Here is a 27,995-nt window from a genome sequence, read left to right as displayed (position 1 = left end):
TTGAAGGATGAACAATTTGGGCTCAGATAGCAACACTGCTCTCTATGAGGCTGGGCTTCAGGTATTCATAGGGAAGGTCTAGCTGCTCATTCCGGGCCACGATTTCCTTTTCCAGGTTGTCCAGATCAGCCTGAAACTGCCTTAAAACAGCCTTGGGCTCAGGACCTGAGAAATACTCTTCTTGGTGATGCCCCAGTGGTACCTGGAGCAGAAAGAAAGGATCGATTATCTTCTTGTACCAAGAAAAGGGACCCAAACTCCAGTCCCTCACCCTAAAGTCTCCTTGTCAGCCATCAGTCCCCTCAGAGCTCCAGAGGTCCCCTCTCACCATGTCTGCTGGTGGCCGGCTTAGGAGCCATGGGAGAAACATCTGAAGACTGGTCTGCCAGATACTAGGCAGTGAGCCCATCACTGTGTCCATTGTGACATCTTCCTTGGTGGTGGGTGGGGGCATCCGCATTGAGCATGGGGCATTAGGGACCCAGGCAAACCAGTCGAACTGGGGGAGGAAGAATCTGGAGTCACTCAGAAACTCTGGTTCAGGACCCTATACTCAAGCTTTCTCCTTCAAGTGTCCCCTAGACCAGAAGCTTTTTCTCAGAGACCCAGATTTTCAGTTGTGCATACCTGGCCCGTGTTCACTGCTGCATGCTGGGCAGAGCATGTGAAGATGCACATGGTAAGGAAATGACAGAGCTGAGCCCGAGACTGGAAAGAGACAGGGAAACCTAGAGAAAAGAACAAAGATTAGAAACTGCAGTTCCAAAGGAGATAAGGAAATAAATGCTGATATCTTGGCATGTCCATATATTAGACTAGTTAGTGTTCATTCATTCAAAAAGTCATGAACTACTCTGTACCAGACACTATACAGGCACTGGGAATATGTTGGTGGGCAAAACAGACTGTGGTAGTGAAGAATGATAATAAACAGAATAACTAAGAAAAATTTACACACAGTTTGTTAGATAGTGATAAGAATATAAGTAAGGCAGGAAAGGGAGATATGAGATGTAAAGGGGGATAGTTAATAATTTAGTCAAGAGACCAGTCCTTGCTTTGCTGCTGACTAACTGCATTACCTTGGACTGACTGCTTAGCTTCTCTGAGCTGCTATTTAGTTTACTCTGAGAATAGAGATAATAATTGTTACCTTATAAAGGGATGGTCCATGGAGATGGTCCATATAAACCCCCTCAGTCCATTGTAGGTGTGTTTATAAGGTGGGGAGTGGGCAGGGCTGAGAGGCTGGTTGGTCTAATACAGTGATGGCGAACCTATGACACACGTGTCAGAGTTGACACGCGAACTCATTTTTTGGGTTGATTTTTCTTTGTTAAATGGCATTTAAATATATAAATAAATATCAAAAATATAAGTCTTTGTTTTACTATGGTTGAAAATATCAAAAAATTTCTATATGTGACACGGCACCAGAGTTAAGTTAGGATTTTTCAAAATGCTGACACACCGAGCTCAAAAGGCTCGCCATCACTGGTCTAATAGCCAGTGTTCAAAAGTGGTTAAAAGCAACAGGAGAGAGGTAGACAACCCAAAATAAAATGGCACAAAAGAGGAACAGGCTCCACATAAAGGAAGATATCCCTGTGGCTACTAAACCCAGGACAAGTTCCTCGGTTCTACCAGTCACAGGGAGAACACAACTTAAACTCAAATGTGAAAGCACAACACATTCACAATGTGACCAAAGTATTTTTTCAAAATATTTGAGAAGGTATTGACTATATCTCATATTCTGTGGAGGGAGAGTAAATATATATAGCACTTGGGAAAACTGTCAGAAACCACTAAAACTGAACATACAGATATCCTATGACCATCAATTTCACTTCTAGATACACACCCAACAGAATTGTACACACAACATTGTTCACAGCAGCAATGACATTAATGGCCTCAAAATGGAAACAGCCCAAATACCCATCAATGGGAGAAAGGAAAAATAAAGTCCATCATAATCACAAAATAGAATAATATGATTAGCGATCCAAACGGCGGCTGACAGGACGGCAGTGAGGGAGAGAGTGTGAGGGAGGGAGGGAGCGAAAGGGGAGTGCATGGGCATGTGGTGTGTGTGTGTGTGTGTGTGTGTGTGTGTGTGTGTGTGTGTGACAATTATATTCCACAGGACTTTTGGGGGTTGGCGGACCAGACTCCCCTAGCTGGGCAGCCTCTCCCACCGCTGCAATCTCTCCCAGAGCAGCCGGCTCTGCCTCAGAGGCCTCGCCATCTTGAAAGGGAGAGCTGCTGTGATGGGAAGCCCAGTCTCACCTCCACCCGGGGAGCCCGCAGACACCACCTGGGACCCTACAGCCACACCAGCCAGGGACCTGCTGCCTTGGCTGTGAACCCATGAACACCGAGACTCCAGCCTCCCCGGCCACGGGCTCCTAAAAAGTTTGTCTGGGGAGGCAAAATGGCAGCTGAATAGACAGACATGTCCTGTGCCTTCTCACAGATCAGCTAGAACAGTGGTTCTCAACCTTGGCTGCACATTAGAATCACCTGGGAATCTTTTTAACATCCTGATTTCTGGGCCTCATCCTCGGGAAATTCTGTTTCTTTGTTACTAATGCTGTGGCCCCACCCCGTAACAAAGAAACAGAATTTCTGGAGGATGAGGCCCAGAAATCAGGATGTTAAAAAGATTCCCAGGTGATTCTAATGTGCAGCCAAGGTTGAGAACCACTGAGTAAGAAGAAACAACTAAATCGAATAGCATCCACCTGGAATTGGCACATTAAACACAGCTGGTGAGACAATCCGCGGCCTGAAATGACAGAGACACCTGGGGAACGGTAGGATCAGGTATCTGGGCTGGAGAGAAAAACGCACAAACACAGGGACTAGAGCAGTGGTTCTCAACCTTCCTAACGCCGCGACCCTTTAATACAGTTCCTCATGTTGTGGTGACCCCCAATTTCATTGGTACAAATTGAACATAATTAAAGCATAGTGATTAATCACAAAACAATATGTAATTATATACAGTGGGGCCTTGACTTACGAGTTTAATTCGTTCCGAGACCGAGCTCGTTAAGGAGCTTGTTAACTCAAATTACTCTATCAACTCAATGCAAAAAATCGGCAGAGAGACAACTGGTATCTCAAAAAACTCGTTAGTCGGGACACTCCTAAGTCAAGGCTCCACTGTATGTGTTTTCCGATGGTCTTAGGTGACCCCTGTGAAAGGGTCATTCGACCCCCAAAGGAGTCGCCACCCACAGGTTGAGAACCGCTGGTCAGAAGGAAACTGCTGCGCCAACTCCACGTTCCATGGGACACGCGTAACACATGACTGTGGAAGGGGGTCCACAGAGCTGCTGCAGCGGGGGACTCTAGATCTAACTCCACAGCCGTGGAAGGCTGCACCCAGAAAGGCTGCCTGAAGTTCTGCACTGGCTGCGCATTGCTGGGGAGAGAATTGCGCAGCGGCACAGTTGCTCTGTCTTTATATTTTCTTTGCTTTTACTCGCTAAACTCAGTACATAGGATATTTCGATAACAAATACCCAGCGAGGCTGCGGTGCAGGTGGACGTGGTTTGGTGGAGGCTGGGGAGCAAAGCAGGGAGGGGCGACCAGGAATCCAGCTCTGGGACAGCCTGGTCCCTCCAACCCTAAACAGCCATTTTTCTCCAGAAGAGCTAGCACCTCCTAGCGGCCCTGGAAGCTAATACAGCAATACCACCGCCTAGAGCCCGTATCAGAAATAGATGCTTGTGTAAATACGACTGAAAGTAGGGAGACAAACGGGCAGATAGGTTCCGCACGCCTAAATCCAAGCCTCTGGAGACAGACACAGAGGAGCAGTAGGTCAGTGGGAACTTCAACATGGTCCTGACTACCTAACAGGAAAATGAGAAGTGCCAGACAGAACAGTAGAGAGGGGTCTTAATCCAGCCCCCATGGGACGTTAAAAGTCAGCTGAAGCAAATGACACTTCACTACTTCACTTTTTTATTTTTTATCTTTTACTTAAGAAAGAAATGCTAAAAGACTTGCTGTAAAAAGAAGAAATAGGAAGGGAAGAAGGAACACAGGTATAAAAAATAAAAATAGTGACAAACAAGCACCTATCAATAATAACCTTAAATGTAAATGGATTAAATGCTCCAATCAAAAGACACGGGGTAGCTGAATGGATTAGAAAACATGACCCATATATCTACTGTCTACAAGAGACCCACATCAGAACCAAGGACTCACAAAGACTGACAGTGAAGGGATGGAAAATATTTCTCAGGCGAATGGAAATGAAAAAACAAAGCAAAAAACAAAACTGGGGTAGCAATATTTATATATGACAAAATAGACCTCAAAGTGAAGGCCAAACAAGAGATAAGGAAGGCCACTTCATAATACTAAAGGGAGCAATTCAGCAAGAGGTATAACTCTGGTAAACATATATGCACCCAATACAGGAACACCCCAATACATAAAAAACTCCTGGAACATATCAAGAGAGAGATTCACAGAAATAGTAGGGAACTTTAATACCGCATTGACACCACTGGATAAATTCTCTAAACAAAAAATCAGCAAAGAAACATCAATCCTAAATGACTCACTAGATCAGAAGGAATTAATTGACATCTTCGGAACATTTCACCCCAAAGCTACAGAATATACATTCTTCTCAAGTGCACAAAGGACATTTTCAAAGATAGAACACATATTGGGACACAGGCAAAGTCTCTTCAAATTCAAGAAGATAGAAATCATAAGAAGCATCTTCTCAGATCACAATGGCATAAAATTAGAAATCAACTACAATAAAAGCAATGAAAAAAATCAAACACTTGGAGGCTAAATAGCATGCTATTAAACAATTATTGGGTTACCAGAGAGATCGAAAAAGAAATGAAAAGCATTCTGATAACAAACAACAATGAAAACACAACAATCCAAAATCTATGGGACACAGGGAAAGCAGTCCTGAAAGGGAAGTTCATAGCTTTACAGGCCTATCTCAAAAAAAAAAACAACAAGAAAAAATGGTAATAAATATCTAACCTTGCAACTTAAAGAATTAGAAAGAGAGCAATAAGAAAATCCCAGAGTAAGGAGAAGGAAGAAAATAATAAAGATCAGAGCAGAAATAAACGACAGAGATAAAAAATACAAAAAACAAACAAACAAAAACAACAATACAAAAGATCAATGCAACCAAGAGCTGGTTCTTTGGCCCTAACCTGTTTGGCTCAGTGGATAGAGTGTCAGCCTGTGGGCTGAAGGGTCCCAGGTTCGATTCCGGTCAAGGGCATTTACCTTGGTTGCGGGCACATCCCCAGTAGGGAGTGTGCAAGAGGCAGCTGATCAATGTTTCTCTCTCATCAATGTTTCTAACTATCCCTCTCCCTTCCTCTCTGTAAAACATCAATAAAATATATTTTTAAAAAATAGCTGGTTCTTTGAAAGGATAAACAAGATTTATGAACCTTTAGCCAGGCTCACCAAGAAACAAAGAGAGAGGACCCAAATAAACAAAATCAGAAATGAAAGATGTGAAGTAACAACAGACCCACAGAAATACAAAGAATTGTAAAAATTTACTACGAACAACTCTACTCCAACAAACTGGACAACCTAGACAAAATGGACATATTCTTAGAAAAATACAAGCTTCCAAAACTCAATCAGGAAGAATAAAAAAACCTGAGTAGGCTGATAACTACCAATGAAATTAAAGCAGTAATCAAAAATCTTCCAGCAAACAAAAGCCCTGGTCTGGACAGCTTTACAGGGGAGTTTTACCAAACATTCAAAGAACTAAAACCTATCCTTCTCGGACTATTCCAAAAAATTCAAGAGGAAGGCACACTTCCAAGCTCTTTCTATGAAGCCAGCATTACCCTAATTCCAAAACCAGATAAAAACACCACAAAGAAAAAGAACTACAGGCCAATATTCCTGATTAACATAGATGCTAAAATTCTCAACAAAATTCTAGCAAATTGGATCCAGCATTACATTAGAAAGATCACACACCATGACCAAGTGGGATTTATTCTGGGGATGCCAGGATGGTACAATATCCACAAATCAATAAATGTGATACATCACATAAACAAATTGAGAGACCAAAATCACATAATCATATCAATCAATGCAGAAAAAGCATGTGACAAAATCCAACACCCTTTCTTGATAAAAACTCTCAGCAAAGTGGGAATAGAGGGATCATACCTCAACATAATAAGAGCCTTATATGACAAACCTACAGCCAACATCATACTCAATGAGAAAAAACTAAAACCGTTTTCCCTAAGAACAGGAACAAGACAGGGACACCCACTTTCACCACTCCTGTTCAGCATAGTACTGGAAGTGCTAGCCATAGCAATTAGACAAGAAGAAGAAATAAAAGACATCCAAATTGGAAAAGAAGAAGTAAAACTGTTGTTATTTGCAGATGACATGATACTGTACATAGAAAACCCCAAAAACTCCATCAAAAAACTACTGGATGTAATAAATGAATTCGGTAATGCAGGAGGATACAAAATTAACGCCCAGAAACCTATGGCTTTTTTATACACCAATAATGAACTCACAGAAAGAGAAACTAAAAAAACAAACCCATTTACTATTGCACCAAAAAAATTTAAGATACCTAGGAATAAACTTAACTAAGGACGTAAACAACCTGAACTCAGAAAACTACAGGACATTGAAAAGAGAGAGAGGAAGGCATACACAAATGGCAGAACATACCGTGTTCATGGATTGGTAGAATCAACATCATTAAAATGACCATACTACCCAAAGCAATTTATAGATTCAAGAAATTCCCATTAAATTACCAACAGCATATTTCACAGACATAGAACAAACTCTCCAAAAATTCATCTGGAATAATGCACCAGTGGGGTCCCTTGGCCTGGCCTGCACCCTCTTGCAATCCAGACCCCTCAGGGGATGTCAGAGAGCCGGTTTGGGCCCAACATTGGAACAACGGGTCTGTGATGTGCACTGACCTCCAGGAAACAGATGCGCAATGCAGGAGCTGCCCCCTGGTGGTCAGTGTGAGCGCAGCTCAGCCAGAAGCCAGGCTCATGGCTGGTGAGTGCAGCGGTAATGGCGGGAGCCTCTTTTGCTTCCGTGGCAGTTGGACATCCCTCAAGAGCTCTTGGACTGCAGGGGGTGCTGGCCGGGCTGAGGGACCCGCCCCCCACAAGTGCATGAATTTCATGCACCGGGCCCCTACTGCTGCAATAAAAAAGAAGAAACATTTACCATTTGCAACAGCGTGGATGGATCTGGAGAGCATTATGCTGTGAAATAAGCCAGTTGGAAAGAGATAACTATCACATGATCTCACTCATATGTGGGATATAATGAACAACATAAACTGATGAACAAAAATAGATCCAGAGACTAAGAAACACTGAGCAGACAGTCCAACTTCAGAGAGAAGGGGAGGGGATAAGAGATCAACCAAAGGACTTGTATGCATGCATATTAGCACAACCAATGGACACAGACACTGGGGCGATGGAGGCTTGTCCTGGGGAGAGGAAGTGGCAGGGAGGGGGTCAATCAGGGTAAAAGGAGACATATGTAATACTTTAAACAATTAAAAAATTAAATTAAAAAATTTGAAAAAAGAAGACAAAAGAATAATATACAATGAGAACAATTACCTACATGCTACATGTCACAACAGCAAGGGTAAATTTGAAACATATTTTGAGACATTAATGAGTGCATATTTTTATTTCATTTGTGTGAAGTTCAAACAGGTAAAATTAACCTGTGCAATATGAAGTGGTTACCTTTGGAAGGGGAAGGACTGGAATAGCACAGGGGGCTTTCTGGGGAGCTGGTAATGGTTTTTGTTCTTTGTGCTAATTATATAGGTATGTCACCTTACTAAAAGTTCAACTTGTAGGCCAATTATTTATAATGTTGACTTTGCTCCATATTTGTTTTATTTTAATAAAATTGCTACCCTCTTCAAAAGTCATTTAGAATACTGAGGTTGCACTAGCTGATTTGGTTCAGTGGATACCGCATCAAGCTGTTGACTGAATGGTCCTGGGTTCAATTTCAGTCAAGTGCAAGTACCTCGGATGCAGGCTTGATCCCTGCCCAGGTGGGGGGGCAAATTTGTGAGTCAACCAATCAATGTGTCTCTCTCACATCATTGTTTATCTCTCTCCCTCCCTTCCACACTCTCTAAAAGTTAATGGAGAAATATCCTGGAGTGAGGATTAACAACAACCAAAAAACAACACTGAGGTTGCCCTCCTATTCACAGAAAATATTTTCCAATATTTGGGTTATAATGCAGAAAAAAAGAGAAGGCATAGACTCATGTTGGAACTAGAGCAGCATCAAATCCATTGTCCCATTCACTCCATTTACAGTTGAGATGCTGCTCAGGAAGTTTAAGGATTTGCTCACCTCTTATATTTGCTGAGCATATCAGGGAGGTAATTTTTTGGAGTGGGGCATATGATCACAATCATTTTACATTGATTGCTTTACACATGTTTGAACTTTTCACATTCATTATTTCATTTGGGACAAGAATTATATTCACTTCAGAGAAAGGATATTAAAAGTCAAAGAGATTAAATGGCTTTCTCAAGTCATAGGTCTGAGAAGAGAAAATCTTAATACACTGCCTTTAATGAGTGCGATGAGAGAATGATGTTACAAAGAGAAACATGAAAGCTGAGGGAGAACAGTGTGGGTGCAAGTAGTTAAAGCTCATAGTCAAATAAGTATTACAAGTGCTCTGATGTGGATATTTCATGGGGAGAAGCATGAAAGAGAGAATGAGAAGGGTCTTTTGGATCATGTGGAGCTTGAGAGACAGAACTGAGACTTACTACAGAAATTTTGGTCGTGAAGGGCTGACGAAGTGCCATTGCATGAATGGGGAAGGTACAGCCCCAGATACTTTGAGGTAAGACTCCACTCCGTGGTAGGTGTGTTGTTTACTGATGTTTGCATTACCAGTTCTTAGCTATTCGCTACAGTTATTGCATGGAAGGAATGGAAGGGATTCAAGGTATTGGTGTGAAGTGTGAAACGGGAAGGAGCTAAAGGATGATTCAAAACAACCCCGGTTAGCCTACGTGTACTAGAGAGAGGACTATGAATCTGGGAAGTGCTCAAGAAAGGTTATTTCTTTGTTATAGATTTAAAAAAACGGGGTATGGGACCTGAAGGTAGTTCACCAGTGAGGAGGGCACTTTTATCTAAGAAACTTGAGTTCCAAAGATCATGACATTGACTTTGGGTTTAAGTCAAAATATATACATTATTGAGACTACATCTAGAAATGACCTTGCACCGTGGCAGGTGTGCATGATGTCTGGATCCTCTCTGTGTGCTGGACAGTAGAAGGAAGGAGGAAAAGGTGGGGGGGGGAGCTAGGATGGGCTGTCATGCGCTTTTGTGGGGATAATCTCCCCATTTCTATCCTTAAGTAAGGAAATCGACAATTATTAGGAGACTAGAGGCCCGGTGCACAAAAATTTGTGCACTCGGGGGGGGGGGGTGCCTCAGCCCGGCCTGTGCCCTCTTGCTGTCTGAGACCCCTCAGGAGATAACAACCTGCTGGCTTAGGCTTGCTCCCGGGTGGCAGAGGGCAGGCCCAATCCCTAGGTGCAGCCCCTGGTCGGGCTCAGAGCAGGGCCGATTGGGGAGTTGGGGCAATGCCCCCTGTCATGCACAGAGCAGGGCGGATTGGGAGGTTGTGATGCCACCCTCAGTCACGCTCAGGGTAGGGCTGATTGGGGGGTTGGGGCACCGCCCCCTGTCACACTCAAGGCAGAGTCGATGGGGAGGTTGTGGCGCCACCCCCTGTCATGCACAGAGCAGGACCCATCAGGGGGTTGAGGAGCTCCCCCATGTCACTCACAGAGTAGGGCCAATAGGGGAGTTGGCACACCGCCCTCTATCACCCACAGAGCAGGGCCGATCAGGGGGTTGGGGCGCCTTCACCTGTCATGAACAGAGCAGGGACGGTAGGGAGGTTGTGGCCCCACCCCCTGTTACACACAGAGCAGGGCCGATCAGGGGGTTTGGGTGCTGCCCCCTGTCACGCTGATCCCAGTGTTGGGAGGCCTTGCCGCTTCGCTGATCCCAGTGCTGGGAGGCATATTACCCTTTTACTATATAGGATAGAGGCCTGGTGCACAGGTGGGGGCCGGCTGGTTTGCCCTGAAGGGTGTCCTGGATCAGGGTGGGGGTCCCCACTGGGGTGCCTGGCCAGCCTGGGTGAGGGGATGATGGCTGTTTGCAGCTGGTCACACACCCTTCAGGGTGGGGGTCCCCACTGGGGTGCCTGGCCAGTCTGGGTGAGGGGCTGAGGGCTGTTTTCAGGCTGGGGGTGACTGAAGCTCCCAACCACTCCTTTTTTCCTTTTTTTTTTTTTTTTTATTCTGGGCCAGCTTTAGCTTGAGGCTTGGCTCCAGCTCTTAGGCCTACGCTGCTGAAAGTAGGTTTCTGGCCTTTGCTTACAATGTTGTGATTCTGCTGGCTGAAGTCCAGCGGTATGCATTACAATGTTTCTTAAACTGCCGGCTCAGAGGCCTGCAGCCGCAGGCGGGGAACGTTGGTTTCCTCTGTCACTGAAGCAAGCAAGCCTCATGTTAGTTTCAAGCTGCCTAGCTGCCGGCCACCATCTTGGCTGACAGTTAATTTGCATATCTCGCTGATTAGCCAATGAAAAGGGTAGCGGTCGTACACCAATTACCATGTTTCTCTTTTATTAGTGCAGATAGCCTGGCAGGACCTGGGCAGATTCCTTACTGGCTATAATTCTGGCCTTATTAGTCCCCTTGGCAGGTGAGGGGCATCTATGAAAAAGCATGAGGGTCTCTGTGGAGGACAATCCTTAGGATTCTAGAATTGTCCTGAGTCTTAGGAGATGGGAATCAGATTCAGATGTTTCATGTGTGGAGGGATGGGCATGATGAGGGGTTATAATTGTCCCCAGATGGGCAAGACTGGGAAGGGATTCTCAGGAGAGTGTCCAAGGATTTCTCTTCTCTGGGGAGGGGTCTCACCTCGGTCCTGGGCCTGGCACAGCCCCACCTCAGTGATCTCCCGACACCAGGCCTGCAGCTCAGGGTCCCCTCTCACGACATCATCCTTGTGGTAGAAGAGGTGGACGATCCCCTCCACGTACCTGTCCAGAGGAGAAGGGAGCTGAGCTCCTGGAGAGTACAAGGCTGTAGCCTCAGACTTCTACTCCTTTTCTGTGGCATCTATCCATCTGACTCTCACTGTGTCTGGGGACAGATCTTGCAAGACTTGCCTTTGAGACATTCCCTAGTTCTTTCTACACACTAGTTTAGAAAGGAAGAAAATGTGGATCATTCATTTAAGAATTCCGAATACATGGTTGATAGTCACTCTTTGTAACAAAATCCCTGATTCTACCAAATTCCTTAGTTTTACCCACCCACACAGTTCTGCCTACTTACACTGGCTATTTCAGTCTCCCCATTTTCAGACCCCACCCATTGTCTTCTTATTCTTTCTCATCAATCTCAGGATTGAGTCCCCTGCTTCTCCTGTCTGAACCTCCTGTCTGGACCTTCTTATTTCATGTTCCTTTTGTCCCATGCTGACCTCAGGCCAAGTCCCATTTTCACGATTCCTAATGCCCCCTTTTTACTCAGCTCCCACTCTCACCCACCGAGCAATGATCTCCCAGAGTCGTAAAGCATCATGGGCATAGAGGGCACTTGGGATTCCCAGCAGGCCCCGATCAGCCAGATCATCCGGAGGACAGAGGGAGCGGTAGGTCAGCTGAGTCATGGCCCGGCAGATCAATTGCACATGCCCCCCTCCACCTGTGCTTCCTGCCTGTGCCAATAGACATGAGAGGTCTTGAGGGGAGAAACAGAGCTGGAAAACATAGCATAGTATATGAAGTGGTCAGATGTGGGCTTTTGAGATTCAATGACATTGGTATAAAGGGACAAGGCTCCTGGGTTTAAGGGTCAGGACATTCATACAAGGGGGACTGGAAGCTTGAAACTGACAGGAGGTCATGCAGATTTGAATGATTAGGTGTCCATGCCATTACCTCCTTACCTTATCAAATAAACCTCCATCTGAGATGAGTTGAGTTCGTGCCCGGGTGTTGATGTCCATGGTGTAGCGGGTGTGTGGGATCAGGAGCTGGATGGAGAAGGTTGGAGGAGTGGTTTATGTACAACATGCTTGGGTCCTTTTTATTAGGGAGTGGCACTCAGCATGGAGACTTTCTGTCCTCTTGATGCTTAACTACCTGCTGGTGCTTTGCAGGCTGGTCTCATTCTTCTCTGATCTCTTAGTCTCATGTTCTCCTATCGCCCTGTGAGTTGAGCTTTGGAGTTTGACTGGCCGGGATTTTAATTTACACGTCACCACTAACTTTCATACTTGGACAAGATAATAAACCCTCTAAGCGCCCATCTTTTTACAGGGGATGACAATATGGTCTCATTACGGGTGCTGTGGTGATGCTTATGTATATAATGTATGAGAATGTTCAGCACATTGCCTAGCACATAGATGTCCTTGAATAGTAGCTGTTATCATTACCTTTATTATTCCACCTTGAGTATAGATGTTCTTTGAGAATCAGTCCTTTAACTTTTGATTTTTTTAAATAATTTTTTCTATCATACACATCCTTACAGTTTAAACTTGCCTTTCTATTAATTTTCAAAGCTGTTCCTCCAACCTCTAGTTGTTTTACTCGCATTTTTAAAATTTCAGGATTAGGGATTGCATGGGTAGGGTACTTTCAGTCAGAATTAAAGGAACCATATTGATCTACCTTCTTTATCAGCCAAGGGGCTGTTGTCAAATCTCTTCCTACCACCAATTAGGCAATGTTAATTTCTCCTGCTTTCCCTTGGCCATTATAAAAAAGCCATCTGATCCTCATGTGCATTTGCTTTGTGTTAAACAATTTTGTTTTCATCCAGGAGCCGATTCATACATTATTATTATTTACGTGAGTTAGTGATGCTGCAGAGAAGAAAGGACCCAACTGATATCATTGGTATCAACATATCAAAGCAACACACATTGGTCTGAAACTTCAGAAAGATTAAAAAAGATGCTGAGTTTCACAGAAAGCCCAAGGTTTACATCAAAAGTAGACCAGAAAACAAATAACTAATCATAATAGCAAGAACAACTATTTTTGTAGCGTTTAGCCTGTGTCATGCTGCTGTTCTGTTATTCCTCATTAACTCCATGATGGAGCTCCTATTACCCCCATTTAGAGATTAGAACACTGAGAACACATCTGGTAAGAACAGAGGCCAGGATTCCGGATTCAGATCCCAGCAGGCTGCATGCAGAGCTGGCACAGATAAATAGATGAAATGGGCAGGCTTAGCCCTCCTGCGTGGCCTGCCATGGGAAGAAGTTGTTATGGTGAGAGGAGACACGTGTAGAGGGGGCTGTGAAAAGGGGATTTAGAAGAGTAAAAGTGGGTTCAACCACTAAGATACACAGAAGGTAGTGCTGCAAAGGCAATATAAAGTCAATCAAATCCAAGATAAAGGAATTCTGTGAGTGTATACCATGTCTTTGTTACTCTAGAACCCTAAGGAGTCATCACTTCCAATGGACAAGTTTGGGAATGAAGGTGGGGTCTCCTGGAGGAAACACAATTCAGATATTCTACCTAGCATGTACTCACATATCTTGCTACCACTTCAAACTCCATGTACCTAAAACTGAACATCTCATCTTTCACCTCAAACTGGATTTTCTTGATTGTATTGTTTCTGACAATTCATAAGCCTATATCATTTTTCCTCCTGTTACTACATGTGAAGTGTCATCAACATTTTAAAAACATTTTTTTGCAAGCACAAGGCTATATTTTCTGCCTTCTCACTAGCAATAGATCCTAGGCTCACTCTTTTATAAAATCACAATATTTCTAGATCAGTACCAGGTGGGCTCCTAGTTATTGCAGTAGCTCAGACCTCTGAGCTTTCTCTCCAATCTTGCACCCAGACATGCTGCAACTACTATTTCTGCTCATCACAAAGTCTTTGCATTTTCCTTTCTATTGATCTAACTACCATGTCATGCACCTCTCATTGGGCAAGATAAATAATGTATTGGGCTGCTCTTTTATTCATTTGGTCTTCTGCTTAATTATCCACAAGTTGTAGTGGAACATTCTCCATAAAAATATAGTGTTTATTGCTTTCTCTATTTCAAAGTCTATTCCTAGATACTGTGTGTTTTTTAAAAAAAAAAATTATATTCCTACTCTTCAATGGACTATGCTGGAGAATGTCAGAGCTGTCTTACAATAAATGCTGAATATATACTAAGTGACTTGACTTAGTACAATAGATGGCATGGCATCTCTCTGTATTATTTTAAAAACTGCATGAAAATCTATGATAATCGCAAAATAAAAATTTAAATATTAGAAACAAAGCCACAAAACTCAAGGTCCTGAAGCATCCATCTCTTCTTCTCTAGTTACACATTCCTATAAAGAACTTTTGTTATAATAAAATGGACACTTGCTCAATTAGAAAAAACATTGTTAACATGTTCCCAACCAGATGGCTTAGGCTTTTTAAATCTAGGAGAATTGGTTTGTGTTTCCTTTCTCTGGGATGTGAGAGAGATGGGACATGGAGGGTAGAGGATGTACCTTGAAGACAGGGTGCAGTCCTGGGAGGCACCTCATGGTGGCCACAGCGAAGACTTCAGCCAGTAGGTGAGTCTTCAGAATGTGATAGTGGAGCTCGTGTAGATGGAAATCTGAACTTCGGACCCAGGTCTTTGCCAAGAGCCAGGCAAGTGGAGGGTCTGAGGGCAGGAACAGTGATGGGGTGGGGTTGCCGGGATTGGGAGGCTCGATCTGCAATAAAGATAAATTAAGCATTCATTAACCTTATCATAGGTTAGACACCATGCTTAGTATTCTGGGGAAACACTGGTGACTAAGATTGTTATCTCCCAGAGGATTATAATCTAGTAGGAGGAATGAGGACCCTTCCACTCGTCCTTACAATAGCTGTGGGGAAGTGTGTGTGCCTTACTGGCCAGTTTCAAAGCCAGAGGAATTGGAAAGAGGTGTCCAGTATGACTGAGAGAAACCTGATGAGGGTGTGAGTTAGGATGGTAGAATAGGAAGGAGAAACTGGACATGTGAGAAAAATGACAGTTCTCATCAATTGATTGAGGAGAATAATAAAAATGAAAACATAATAAAAACAAGGGGTAAAAGACATCTAAGAAAGAAGGAATATTTCACAGATGCAAAGGTCAGAAAGAGATTGAGTAGCCTTAGGGTGAGAACCAACGGAGACCATTATGAGTCTTAGAAAGGCAATTTTGGGTATTGAGCAGGTTGCAAGGTTGAAATGAGAGATGGGAGATGAGGACAGGTCTCACTGACTGAGGCAGGGGTAGGCGACAAGAACCAGCTGTCTTTGTCCCTTGACAGAAGTTGGGGATGAAGACAGAGTGGTGTCAGGAGAAAGAAACCTATATCACCTACCTGGATGACCATGGGTAGCAGCTTCCCACTGGGTTCCATCTTCAGCATGACAAGGGGGGCAGCCAGGTACTGCTTCTCTTCTTGGATCACATTGGCTGGAATTCCATCCAGTAGGATGAAGTCAGCCTCAAATAGAGAACCGTTCTGAGGAACAGAGGACCATACCCATGGTTAGTTGAAAGCATACCTCCACAGGGCCAAGGCAAATGAGAAGAAACATAAAGACATTCACTCTCTTTTCTTGCCATTATCTCACATCACTACCAGAGTCCCAGTGGAGAAGTGAAGGAAGCACTAGAGCATCAAGTTCAAGTTCTCTCATTTTACAGGGAGGGCTAAGACGCCATGAAAAGAGTCTTTCCTAGAGACATGTGGCTTGTCTATGTCAGAGGTAGTTTCAGAACTAGGTACTGTATGCCTCTTGATTCTGTACCACAGGTATGCCAAACTCTTCCCTTGTTAAGTTGCCCAAGTTCCTTTCCCTAATATCTCCTAATGGTCTGCTTTATTGGCTGTATCAAGCCTTGATGCTTTTCCCTACATACTAGTACTTTATCTCCTATAGGATTTCTAGCAGAGGACTCTGTATCCAAGGACAGTGGCTCATCACAGCCTCCCTTCCCTGACTCACCTTTGGTCCCTCCCCTTCACCACTTCAATTCCCCACACAGACAAGAAGAAGACAATAAAAGGCTGTGGTTCTCAACCTTCCTAATGCCTCGACCCTTTAATATAGTTCCTCATGTTGTGGTGACCCCCAACCATAAAATTATTTTCGTTGTTACTTCATAACTGTAATTTTGCTACTGTTATGAATCGTAATGTAAATATCTGATATGCAGGATGTATTTAGGCAACCCTTGTGAAAGGGTCGTTCGACCCCCAAAGGGGTCACGACCGACAGGTTGAGAACCACTGGGCTAGAGGCTGTACCTGGAGTTCTTTCTCCAACTGGGCCTGAAGGTCCTCCATCCCTGAGGGCATTACCAGTCGGGAGGGCAGAGAGGTGGAGCGTCTCAACAGCATGGGGTTGGCGCCATTGAGGAACTGGTAGCCAAAAAGCTCATCGTTCTGCCAGCACTTTTGAACCTTCTCTGTGGGGTTGGTGTAGAGGTTAGGAGGAGGATATTCACCACAGCCCAATTTCCCTCTTCCCCAGATTCTAACCCAGGGATTTAGTAACATGGCTCCTCCATACCCAGTCCACATATTTTCATACCTGAGACATATGTCAGATTCCCATGTATAAGTTCGTTTTTGACAAGCAATTTTGGGGACTATGGAGTGTGACAGCTCAGTATCAGGGCCATCAAGGTGTTATGGAGACCTGGGGAAACCACTGACCAGCCAGGGCAGTCTTTTGTCCCCAGAATAATTCATCAAAATCTTCTAGGCTGTTCCAGGATCTCGGGAGGGTATAAACATATTTGAGAGCAATCTCCATAATCCTAGAACAGACATTAAGGACGAAACCATCAGTTTACCAAATCCTTCCGGTTCCTGGATCCACCAGCCCCACTTTACTCTGACTATTTCCTCACCCTGTAGTCACTGTCCATTTATAGTCCAGCCTCTTCTTCTCGTGGAATCTCATATTTACAGGTAGATCATCCTCACTGCCTGCAGCTATTGTCAGGGGTAACCCTTCTTTCCAGGTGGCCCAGCTAGCAGATGGGGACAAAGGTTATGGAGGGGATAGAAATCAGTGATGGAGGAAGTTGTCAGGGAAGGGGTTACAATTGGGAGGTTTTAGTAGGGTGGTCACCAGTAGATTTGCTGTCTTTCCTCCAGTTCCTGTTCTCGATGCTTCTGGAACACATCCAAGGTATTGTTTCCTACCAGGCGGGCTGGGGAGACATTAAGGCAATTCTCCTCAATGCTTTCTTCAGTTTCATGCTATGCCCTTGCTTCTTCCAATCTCCTATTTCTTAGTTGCATGGTATCATACTCTTTTGCCATTTTTTTCCTGGCTCTGTCTCCCTACTCAATTTACTAGTCATCCATCTTCACCCACTCCCCTTTCTTCATTTCACCAATCTCCAATCTCATATTTGTCCTGAAAGGAAAATACCATTTTTGACACCCTAATGTAACACTTAACTCCTATCTATCTATCTATCTATCTATCTATCTATCTTCTTCATTATCTATGAATTTCATTCTTAATCAGCTGAAATGTCAACATCTATCCTACATTATCAAACATTCCTTTGTTAATTTCCCCTGTTTTGGACCTTCCCTATCCACACCTTATTCTGTTTTTCAAAAATGACATATTTCAAGTTAGGTACACTTACTAGTACATCCTCAGATCTCCCTCAACCTACTTCCACTGCCACCTGTCCCGTGGCATAAGGTATTCTATGTGCGCCAAACCAAGTAATGGATCCATGTTGCTACATTTACCTGGCTTCATCTCACCTGTCCTCAACTCCACATAGTTTATAGTTGGTAACCTGGCTTAACCCTGCCCTCATCGGTACTTATACTTACTTGTGCCTCAAAGACATTTCGTTCAGGCTTCCAGTCTTACCTGTCATTTCCCTCAATTGTCTCTTGTTCTTATTTCCTAAGGTAACCGATTCTCTGTTTGCTGTCCTCATTCACCCTCACCCCGTCATTGTGCTCCCTGCCCTCACAGTTGTCTTCCATGTTTTCACAGCCAAACCAGCTCTTCATGTCATATTGTTTGTTGCTCCTCTTCCCTGTCTCCTCTTGGGAATCACATGTGCTAGCCTCACCTGTCCCTGCCCTACCATGTTCACAGTCAGGGAGAGATCTCCTTGCCCCTTTACTTTGGCTGTTTTGTTTCCCAGCATGGCTGCACCTCCCATTCTCTGTGCTCACCTTTTTGAGAGGTGGGATGTACACATCACTCATTTCCTTGTCCAGTCCCATTTCCAGTCCTTTTCATTCTATGTATACAGTCCCCCTCCATTCCTGTCTTGTCCATCTTTTACCTGCTGAGCATGTACTTTTTCAACCCCTCTAGGCACTTCCTCAGTGCTATTCCCTGCTTCCCCACCTCCAGTCATCCTTAGGTCCTGCACCCACTTCCCTGAGGCGGCCCCTCACCAGTGCCCTCGGGCAGAGTCAGCATGCCCTCGCCCTGCACCCAACAGTAGCAGGGGAAGGCAGCCTCCTGGCATGGTTCAGGGCCCTGCACTGTGATGCGGTCACAGAACCAGGCATCGTCCACCAGGGAGTGGTGTTTGCGTAACTTCACAAACTGCAGTGGCCCCAAGTCCTGGGGAACATCCTGTTCGAACTCCTCCACCTGTGGGGACAGAACCCGGTGAGACTTAGTAGTGGGGACCCGGGAAAGGACATGTAACTGAGGGTGCGGGGTCTTTTGTGGAGTCCAGTGTCAAGGCCTCCAGGGACAGCATTGCCTCCTCCAACACCTGTGCTGTGGGTCTCTGATGCCCCATTGCACCAGGAGGATGAAGGACGCGGGCAAGGCCTGTGGTGTCTTGAACACTGAGCATCATCACCTACACCCACGCACTAAATGAGCTCACACTGCGCCCATGCCTGCGCTCTCAGAGGACCCTCCCCTTTGAACACAGATCCCGTAATGACACTGGCCTGGGGTCACTTGGGAAAGGAGTTGAGGCTGAGTGGGAGGGGGGGGGTGGGGGGAGGGAGAAAGGGATTGAGTCCCTCCTGTGCCGTGGCTCTGACCCTCTCACCTATCCAGGTGCAGTTATCCCTTCTCACTGGAAGTCCCAGCCAGCATGGATGCTCCCTCACTGGCTCCAAGCTTCCTGTGTCCCACCCGCCCAATAGGGCAAGCCCAGCCCCACCAGGTTCTGTGTCCCCACTTCCCGTGCCCACCTGGCCCCTCGCTGGCTGCAGCTGCAGCTCCAGCTCCGCCTCCCCGCGCTCCCCGACCAGCCACAGCTGCACGCGGTTGAAAGACCCAGAGAAGAGCCAGGCCCCGGTGGCCACATGGATGCGGTAGCGGCCCATGGCAGCAGGTGGGCTCGCCTTCGTGGCAGAGCTTCTGTTACTGGTACCAAGATTCCGAGGCCAGGCTTCCTCCTGCTGCCTCAGGACAATCCAGGGCTTAATAAAGCAGCACTGTGTGTGCCAGCCCACTCCAGGATTGGGCCCCACCCCAGATAAGCCAGAACCTAGGATTAACCCAGAGGGTGGGGGAAAGGCGGCTGATCCTCTCAGCAAAGTGCTAAGAAGTGGGCTTGGAGGAAGATGAGCGGCTGAGTCTGGGTGGGGGAAGAAATAGAGAAGCGAAGGGAGGTTCCACCAGAGTTTTCTTTCTAGGCTCTCATTCCCCCAACCACACCCCCCTGCCTGGTTGTACTACATTTTCCGAAGGGGTCCTGGGTGTCATCCCTTTTCTTTCTTGCAGTGTCTGGTGCCCCTGGGCAACTGTACTCATTTTCTATTCACCTACCAGGTCTGTGTGCCAAAGGGGCACTGGGATTCCCAATGTGGGCCAGTTAAAGTTCTTCATGCAGGACACTCCAGGGGCCAGGGATGAGTTAGAGTATTTCCTGTAATAAACTTGTGGTGCCCAATTCAGCTAGAGAGCAGCTAATGTATTCCTTTTCTCCCTTTTGTTTTCTATCCACACCCCCATCCTAAGACAGACAACCAATGTCACTATTTACTGTTTCTGCTTCTCCACATCTTTCTGTTAATGGGATTGTTTCATGTGGTTTATGTCATTTCTTCCACAAAAATAAGGTCACACTATACATTTTATTTTGTTGGAGGTTACTTTCCATAGTTAACAATACACGATGAGAATATCTTCAGATAAATAGATGGAGACCTAACTGCTCTCTTTGCTGGCTTTAATATTACACTGTTAGGTTGGCTGGTGTGGCTCAGTGCTTGATCATTGACCTATGAACCAGGAGGTCACGGTTCAATTCCCAGTCAGGGCACATGCCTGGGTTGTGGGCTCGATCCCCATTGTGGGACATGCAGGAGGCAGCTGATCAATGATTCTCTCTCATCATTGATGTTTCTCTCTCTCTCTCTCCCTCTCTCTTCCTCTTTGAAACCAGTACAAATATATATATTTTTAAAAATGGTTACACTGTGATATGATCCCAGTATTCAGTATTGACTATGATAAGTGCTTTAATGAACACCTTTTGTATGTATACCCTTATGCACCCTTATATTTAAAGTATAGATTCTCAGAAATGAGATTTCAACTAATATGTATGTATCTATTTTATATTAGACTAGAGGCCCAGTGCACGAAATTCGTGCATGGGTAGGGTCCCTAGGCTTGGCTGGCAATCAGGGCTGATCAGGGCCTTCCAGCTTCTGGCCAGGGCCTTCCTTTGATCTGTGCAGCCTCCTGGTGATCAGCACATGTCAAGCAAGCGATTGAGCTCCTGGTCTCCCAGTGGAACTCCAGAGGGGACAATTTGCATATTAGGCTTTTATCCTATCTAATAAAAGAGAAACATGGTAATTAGCATACATCTGCTACCCTTCCCATTGACTAATCAGGGCGATATGCAAATTAACTGCCAGCCAAGATGGCGGCCGGCAGCCAGGCAGCTTGAAACTAACATGAGGCTTGCTTGCTTCAGTGACGGAGGAAACCAACATTCCCTGCCTGCCTTGCCGGCCTCTGAGCGGGCAGTTTGAAACATAGTTACAAATATAGAAGCTAAACAAAACCCCAGAAACCTGCTTTCAGCGAGCCGGGACCTCAGAGCTGGAGATGATACAGTGTTTCGATTATAGAACACAAACAAACCAGATACCTGCTTTCAGCAGCAGAGGCCTCAGAGCTGGAGTCAGAGCTAAAGCTGGCCCAGAATAAAAAAAAAAAGAAAAAAAGGAGCAGTTGGGAGCTTCAGTCCCCTGCCAGCCTGAAAACAGCCCTCAGCCCCTCACCCAGACTGGCCAGGCACCCCAGTGGGGACCCCCACCATGAAGGGTGTGTGACCAGCTGCAAACAGCCATCATCCCCTCACCCAGGCTGGCCAGGCACCCCAGTGGGGACCCCCACCCTGATCCAGGACACCCTTCAGGGCAAACCAGCCAGCCCCCACCCATGCACCAGGCCTCTATCCTATATAGTAAAAGGGTAATATGCCTCCCAGCACCAGGATCAGCGGAGCCACGAGGCCTCCTGGCACCGGGATCAGCGTGACAGGGGGCAGCACCCAAACCCCCTGATTGCCCTGCTGCTCTGTGTGTGACAGGGGAAGGCGCCCCAACCCCCTGATCAGCCCTGCTCTGTGCCTGATAGGGGGGAGCTCCCCAACCCCTTGATCGCCCTGCGGCTCTGTGTATGACAGGGTGCAGCGCCCCAACCCTCTGATCGGCCCTGCTCTGTGTGTGACAGGGTGTGGCGCCCCAACCCCTCCCCCCCGCCACGGGCCCTGCTCTGTGTGTGATGGGGTAGAGCCATAACCTCCCCATCGGCCCTGCCCTGAGTGTGACAGTGGCGGTGCCCCAACCCCCTGATCGGCCCTGCTCTGTGGGTGACAGAGGGCGGCGCCCCAACTCCCCTATCAGCCCTTACTCTGTGAGTGACAGGGGCGAGCTCCCCAACCCCCTGATTGACCCTGCTCTGTGCATGACAGGGTACAGAGCCCCAACCCCCCTGATGGGCCCTGCTCTGTGCGTGACAGGGGGCAGCGCCCCAACCCACTGATTGGCCCTGCTCTGTGTGTGACAGGGGGTGGCGCCACAACCTCCCCATCAACCCTGCCTTGAGTGTGACAGGGGGCGGTGCCCCAACCCCCCAATCGGCCCTACCCTGAGAGTGACTGAGGGTGGCATCACAACCTCCCAATCCGCCCTGCTCTGTGCATGACAGGGGGTGGCACCCCAACTCCCCAATCGGCCCTGCTCTGGGCCCAACCAGGGGCTGCACCTAGGGATTGGGCCTGCCCTCTGCCACCCGGGAGCAGGCCTAAGCCAGCAGGTCATTATCTCCCGAGGGGTCCCAGACTGCGAGAGGGCACAGACCGGGCTGAGGGACCCCCCCTCCCCTCCGAGTGCACAAATTTTTGTGCACTAGGCCTCTAGTATAGATAGATAGATAGATAGATAGATAGATAGATAGATAGATAGATAGATAATAGATAGATAGATGATAGATAGATAGATAGATAGATAGATAGATAGATAGATAGAAGTTCTGATATTTGAAAACTACTTTTTTTGAGGTATACTTGAGATGTAAAATCTGTACATATTTCATGTCAACAATTCAATGAGTCTGCCAATAAGTATACAGCAATGTATATTATTGTCAAATTGCTTCCACAAAAGGCTGTATCATAGTACCAGAGGCTCTTTTCTCTGGTTCTCCATCAGCATAGAAAGTTATCATTTTTTAATTTTTGCCAATAGGATGGGTCTAATTTTGAAGAAAAAAATGACTGTTGTGGGATTTTATCCAACTTAAAAACTACTCAGGTTTGTCTAATTGCTGTGTTACAGATGGTGGCAGAACACACAAAACTTCAAGTTCAGTACCAAAGGTGACATTATTACTCAGAGCAAAAGCAATAGCCACAGTTCACATTCATAATAGTTCCTTATGCCCTCCCAAGCCCCACGAGTGTGATGCAGGTGGGTCTATGGATGACAGCACACATAGTGGGCTGCATTATAGGAGAGGACCGTGAGTTTGGGGGACTCACCACTCTTGTGATGTGCAGATCCATGTCCATTCTCTGTCTACAGGAGCATGACCTCATCACTCAGGGTGGCTCACTGCGGAAACCACCTTGATAAACAGCCCCAAGTAAAGAGCACTGAGACTTTGCATTTCTGACATACCCAGCAGGAAGGCCTAGGGGCACTCAGGGCCCATGGCAGATCACCAATCCCAATAGAATGAGGCATGTCAGCTGCTTAAACCCTTCTAAGAGCTTTCTAATGAATATATAATAAAACCCAAGTTCCTCATCAAGCTGTGGTTGCCACAGTTAAACCTGCTGTCAGGGTAATGATAAGGAAATATGTAGATGTTATATGTACTGTACTTCTCAGGGACCCAGGTATCACAGTCTCAGAGCTGAGCCAGAATCGCAGCACCAGACCTCAGGTTTCTCTTTCCATCTTGGACAGGCAAGGTTAAATTCCAAATGAGAATGGAACCCACTGAGGCTGCAGAGGGGGCAAAGACTACCTGACTTAGGGTTCTCTGCTTATAGTTCCAAGCTCTATTTACAATTATTTTCATCAGCTCTTTTTAATTGAATTTATTGGGGTTACATTGGTCAATAAGGTTATATAGGTTTCAAGTGTACAATTCTGTAATACATCATCTGCACATTGCATTGTGTGCTTCACTGTCCAATGTGTAGGCTCTTTCCATCACCGTTATCCTACATTTACCCTCTTCCACCGGCCCGTATCCCCCCTTCCCTCTGGTAATCACCATACTGCTGTCGTGTCCATGAGGTTTTTTCCTTACTCCTTTCATCAATTCATTAGCTCTTGTTCTACTATCTTACCCTCATTATTTTCTCAACTGTGGGGCGCCACTATAGGGTTAAGCCTCGGACTGATCTGTTGGCAAAGTCACAAACAAGTCCCAGCTTAGAGGGCACAGTCCTCTTAGCATAATTAGGCTTGACCTTATGACGCTCCCTAGATCTTACCTGGGAAGCTAATGGGCTGAGGGAAGTGCAGCAAGAACAAGAACAAAAACAAGTGAAACTCACAAGAACAAAAACAAGTGAAACTCAAAAAGAACAGTGTAACTGTGTTTACCTCTGACAATAAAATAAAGACTCAGTTTGCCTCGGGATCTTTCCCTGTGGCCTCAGCCAGGCACAGGAAGATCCACGGGGACTAAAGGGAGCTAGAGAGTTCTGAACGCTGTCTCTGTGTAAAACATTCTTTGCCGACTCCGTCCACACCTTTGGGAACCCCTGGACTGCTGGGGCTGGACCCCGGCATATGGCGCCCAGACAGGCCGAACAGGATTCCCCTAGGTAAGCCCCCCCCCCCATTGAGAACCCCCACACTCGGGACGGATAGGACTCCACCAGGGTGCTGCAGACCCCCTTATAGAAGATAAGTAGGGTAAGAAGGTGGATAGTACAGAACTTAGAGAAGATGTGCCATATTGAGTCTAAAGGAAAAAGACTCTGTATTGATCTTTAAACACATATGCTTGCTAGCAGAAGTGTTAAGGTTACTCCCAGTCAGACGGAATGTTTTATACAAGAAGTATGTCCATGCTTTTCTGAGGAAGGAAAGGTGCCGGAAAGGTAAATGTAGAGGCATGGGAGAAGGTAGGCCCAAGGAGCCTTATCCTTAAACCCACTGCAGCCTTCCCACCCCGGGAAAGTGCAGGATTGGCAAGCTCTCCCTGGGGTGATAGATCAGGACTCAGGTAATAGCAGAAAGCGCCAATCCTACTCTTAAAATGGATACGAGAGAGCATTTGGGGTTTTTCTTTTTAATGCCTGCTTTGGATTGAGTAAATGGATTTTACTTTAGTTTTAACACATCAAAGTTAGCTCTTGACACAAAAAGAAAAGCTAACAGTTTGACTCAAAGTTGGGATTTTGTTTTGAGGTGCTGAGGCTCGGGGGTGGAGCCAATTCATGGTAGAAATGTGAAGCTGCGGCTTTTTGGGTTGAAGTGGGAAGTTGTGAATACAGAGGAGTATGTATGTTTATATACGGTCAGAATTCCATCAATATAAACCTTTTCTATAAAAACAAAAAAGGGGGAGAAGAATGTTATATGTTAAATTTTTTTAAAAAAATACAATGCAGAGGGTTGTACAGCAGCCAAAAGGCATCGGGCTTTCTGTACAATAACCTCTGCTGACTTAGCCCAGTGGAAGGATGCAAAACCAGATAAGAGTTTTACCAGATCTAGTAATGATGTGGGGAAGAGGTTGTGTTTTGTATCTTTCCAGAAGGAGCAGTGCAGCCAATTTGGGTACCAGAGCATTACGTGTGTCACCACAATGGACCCAGAGAAGCTCCTTGCCCCATCATTCCAAAGACTTAGAGTTGCCCCGATGGTGCAAGGGACTGAGGTGCCAACATGGGGTCAGCTGAAGAAGTTAACAACTGAGGCCCAGCAGATGGTAGAAAAGCAAGAAGTGGAAGCTGTTGTGCCCAGATTTCAAAGTTCCCAAGACCCCCAGGGAGCCAGTCAGTCCGATGCAAAAGCAAAGAGTCATCAATTTCAAACCCGGGTTTGGCTCCGCTGCCTCACTCACCGATGCAACGGTAAGCTCCAGTGGCCGAGAGAGAGAGAGGCCTGATGGGACAGGGGGTTTTAAAGGGGGGTGGAGTGAGGGCAGGAGAGGGGACTGTGGGCCCCGCTGATTGGCCAGGCGCGAGTCGGGTCATCTCTATGGCGCGCACGTCCCTTGATTGTCCTGGGCGTGGCCAGCAGGGGCCTGGGCTTCCGGGAAGAAGGCACTCTCCTGAGCACATGGCGGCCGCCCCAAAAATGGAGGACCCAGGGCAAGATGGAGGGTGCAGTCCTAGCCCCCCCCAGGGCGAGCTGAGCCCGGGCTCCAGGGGCCAGTCCGGTTGCTGGGGGTCCAGTAGATCGACCAGTTCCAGCCCAGGCAGGAAGTCCACGTCCTCCGTCTCGTTCCCGGGGGCGTCGGCGATCGCCTCCTCCTCCATCTTCTCGGGCGAGGGCACGCGCCCTGCCCCGCAGCCGCTGCTGCCGCGTGGGTCCGGTCCGGGGGCGGCGGGCGGGTGGCAGCCTGCGCTGGGCTCCCGCCGTGGGCTGGGGAGTCGGTGCCCGAGGCCGCCAGCAGCGTGGTCAGGCCCCGAGACGACTCGCCCTTTCATTCCCCCCTTGTCTTGGAACTTCCGGCTCAATCATGAGACGGACTGCATTTCTATTCCACCGTTGCTAGAGGCCCGTACTGGGCATACAGAACTATCAACTGAACTATCCCTATAAGCTTAACAAATGGTCCGGTGGAAGGGAAAGAAACCATTTTAGATTCAACAACTTCTATTGAAATAGGATTTTTCTTCTTAAAATTCCTCCATGCCTATCAAAAAGCCAAATCAAGATTAATTTATCTACTGTCCTGATGTTTGCATAAGCACAACAAGAATGGTAACTGACTATCTTTGCTGGAATTTCATGGTTGAACCTTAATGTGCCCCGTAGGGCCAGGAAGCCAAGCCATCCAGATGCCATCAGGCCTGCCTGCAGTATCTGCTGAGTTAGGTGAATCCCTCACCTGTAGCAACTCCACCTGAGCCCACGCTCCAGGCTTTAAGGCCCATCTCAGTAGCCCTCCTACTCGTTGCGGCCCAGAGTGTGTGGGGGTTCCGCAGGGATGCAGAGGCATCTTTACTGCTCCCCTTCTACTCTTACCAACCGTCAGTGATGGTAGGGCATGGGCCTGACGCTCCAGCGCCAGCCATCTTCAGGGCTCCCAAGCAGGATACCAGGCTTTCTTCGTGGCATTCTTAGTGGCTTCAAGTCTTTAGAGCTCAGACAGGGCTCTTTAAAACATGATACTCCAGTCAAAGTTTTCCGTTAATAAAACCATTATTAGGAACCAGTCTCATTGGATCTATGCAAAGAAACGTACTTATTTAGCATTGCCAGATTTCGGAGGAATTACATAAGGAGAAAAACATACTGATCTACTCTAAGATTTCCTGACTTTCCTTGCTAATTCCTTTTCATGGATTTAAAACAAAACAGTAACTGTTGGTATAAAACCTTCTCTCTATGCATAACTATTCCTTAGACCTTCTATTCTAAACAGGCTTTTTCCAGCTTTACTACCCCTGACATGGGCATGGTGACTCAGGCCTGCAAGACAGTATTACAGGCTGCCAACTGTTAGCTGTCTCTCAACAGAGACCAAAACCTGATGGGCACCGTTCCCTGCCCAGTTGGACACCTGCCCTCTTGGCAGCTAGGCACCCTTTACTTTTGGGGGTCACCCCACACAGCTCCCTTCCAGGAGAGCCAACATACATTCAAAACCTGCAAAAGAATCAAAGGTTAATATAACATATCAATACAATGAAAAACATGTGACCCCATAAATTGTCCTTGTCTCTTTGGAGCCTTGTCCATGAAGATGCAGGCATTATCTAAGTGTATTACACAGTATTGTGGGGGCTCCTGGTGACAGGAGTGATCGTGAGTCATGTTACCGGCATCAGGCAGGTCAAGCACTCCGTAGCTTGAGCTTGAGCAGGTTGGGTTGATCTCGATCGATCGATGCTCCATTTGGTGATGAAGTCTTTCTGGGTCATGGATGGATCCGCTGACCGGACGTGAGTGTGATGGATCCAGGTCGCGACGCCGTCTACCTTTACAGTCTTGGGATCTTGAGCAGACAGGAACAGATGTGGAGGCCTCCCTTTCTCACATCCTAGGACAGGACTTTTGACCTATGTCTCATCCAGATAGAAACGGTCCACATTTATACCACAAAATACCAACAAATCAGTTTCAGTTGTGTAGCCAGTCTGAGTTTTGACTTCTCTCTGGAAGTCTCAG

General features: G+C 46.4%; 2 protein-coding genes across 3 annotated transcripts in view; one reads left to right on the top strand and one right to left on the bottom strand.

Annotated features, from left to right (window-relative positions):
* Nucleotides 1–27,995, top strand: part of LOC132219275 (polyunsaturated fatty acid lipoxygenase ALOX12-like) — a 107,796-nt gene that overhangs the window by 38,405 nt on the left and 41,396 nt on the right. The window lies entirely within an intron of this gene.
* On the bottom strand, nucleotides 23–19,535 carry LOC132217774 (polyunsaturated fatty acid lipoxygenase ALOX12-like). 2 transcript variants are annotated; one of them, XM_059668221.1, is made up of 14 exons: nucleotides 19,359–19,535; nucleotides 18,597–18,798; nucleotides 17,287–17,368; nucleotides 17,063–17,185; nucleotides 16,866–16,969; nucleotides 16,455–16,615; nucleotides 15,522–15,665; nucleotides 14,670–14,879; nucleotides 12,075–12,169; nucleotides 11,682–11,843; nucleotides 11,047–11,168; nucleotides 628–728; nucleotides 329–499; nucleotides 23–202 (listed from the first exon to the last, which is right to left on the bottom strand). In XM_059668221.1, the coding sequence occupies exons 1-14, from the start codon at nucleotides 19,491–19,493 to the stop codon at nucleotides 23–25; spliced, it is 1,992 nt and encodes a 663-aa protein (XP_059524204.1). In that variant the 5' UTR covers nucleotides 19,494–19,535. The 2 variants fall into 2 exon arrangements, with proteins under 2 accessions (XP_059524204.1, XP_059524205.1); XM_059668222.1 differs by having other exon boundaries at nucleotides 11,682–11,851; nucleotides 12,083–12,169.

Source organism: Myotis daubentonii, chromosome 16, assembly GCF_963259705.1.
Source record: "Myotis daubentonii chromosome 16, mMyoDau2.1, whole genome shotgun sequence".
In the NCBI taxonomy this organism is placed as follows: domain Eukaryota; kingdom Metazoa; phylum Chordata; class Mammalia; order Chiroptera; family Vespertilionidae; genus Myotis; species Myotis daubentonii.
This window is presented reverse-complemented; position numbering and strand designations above follow the sequence as displayed.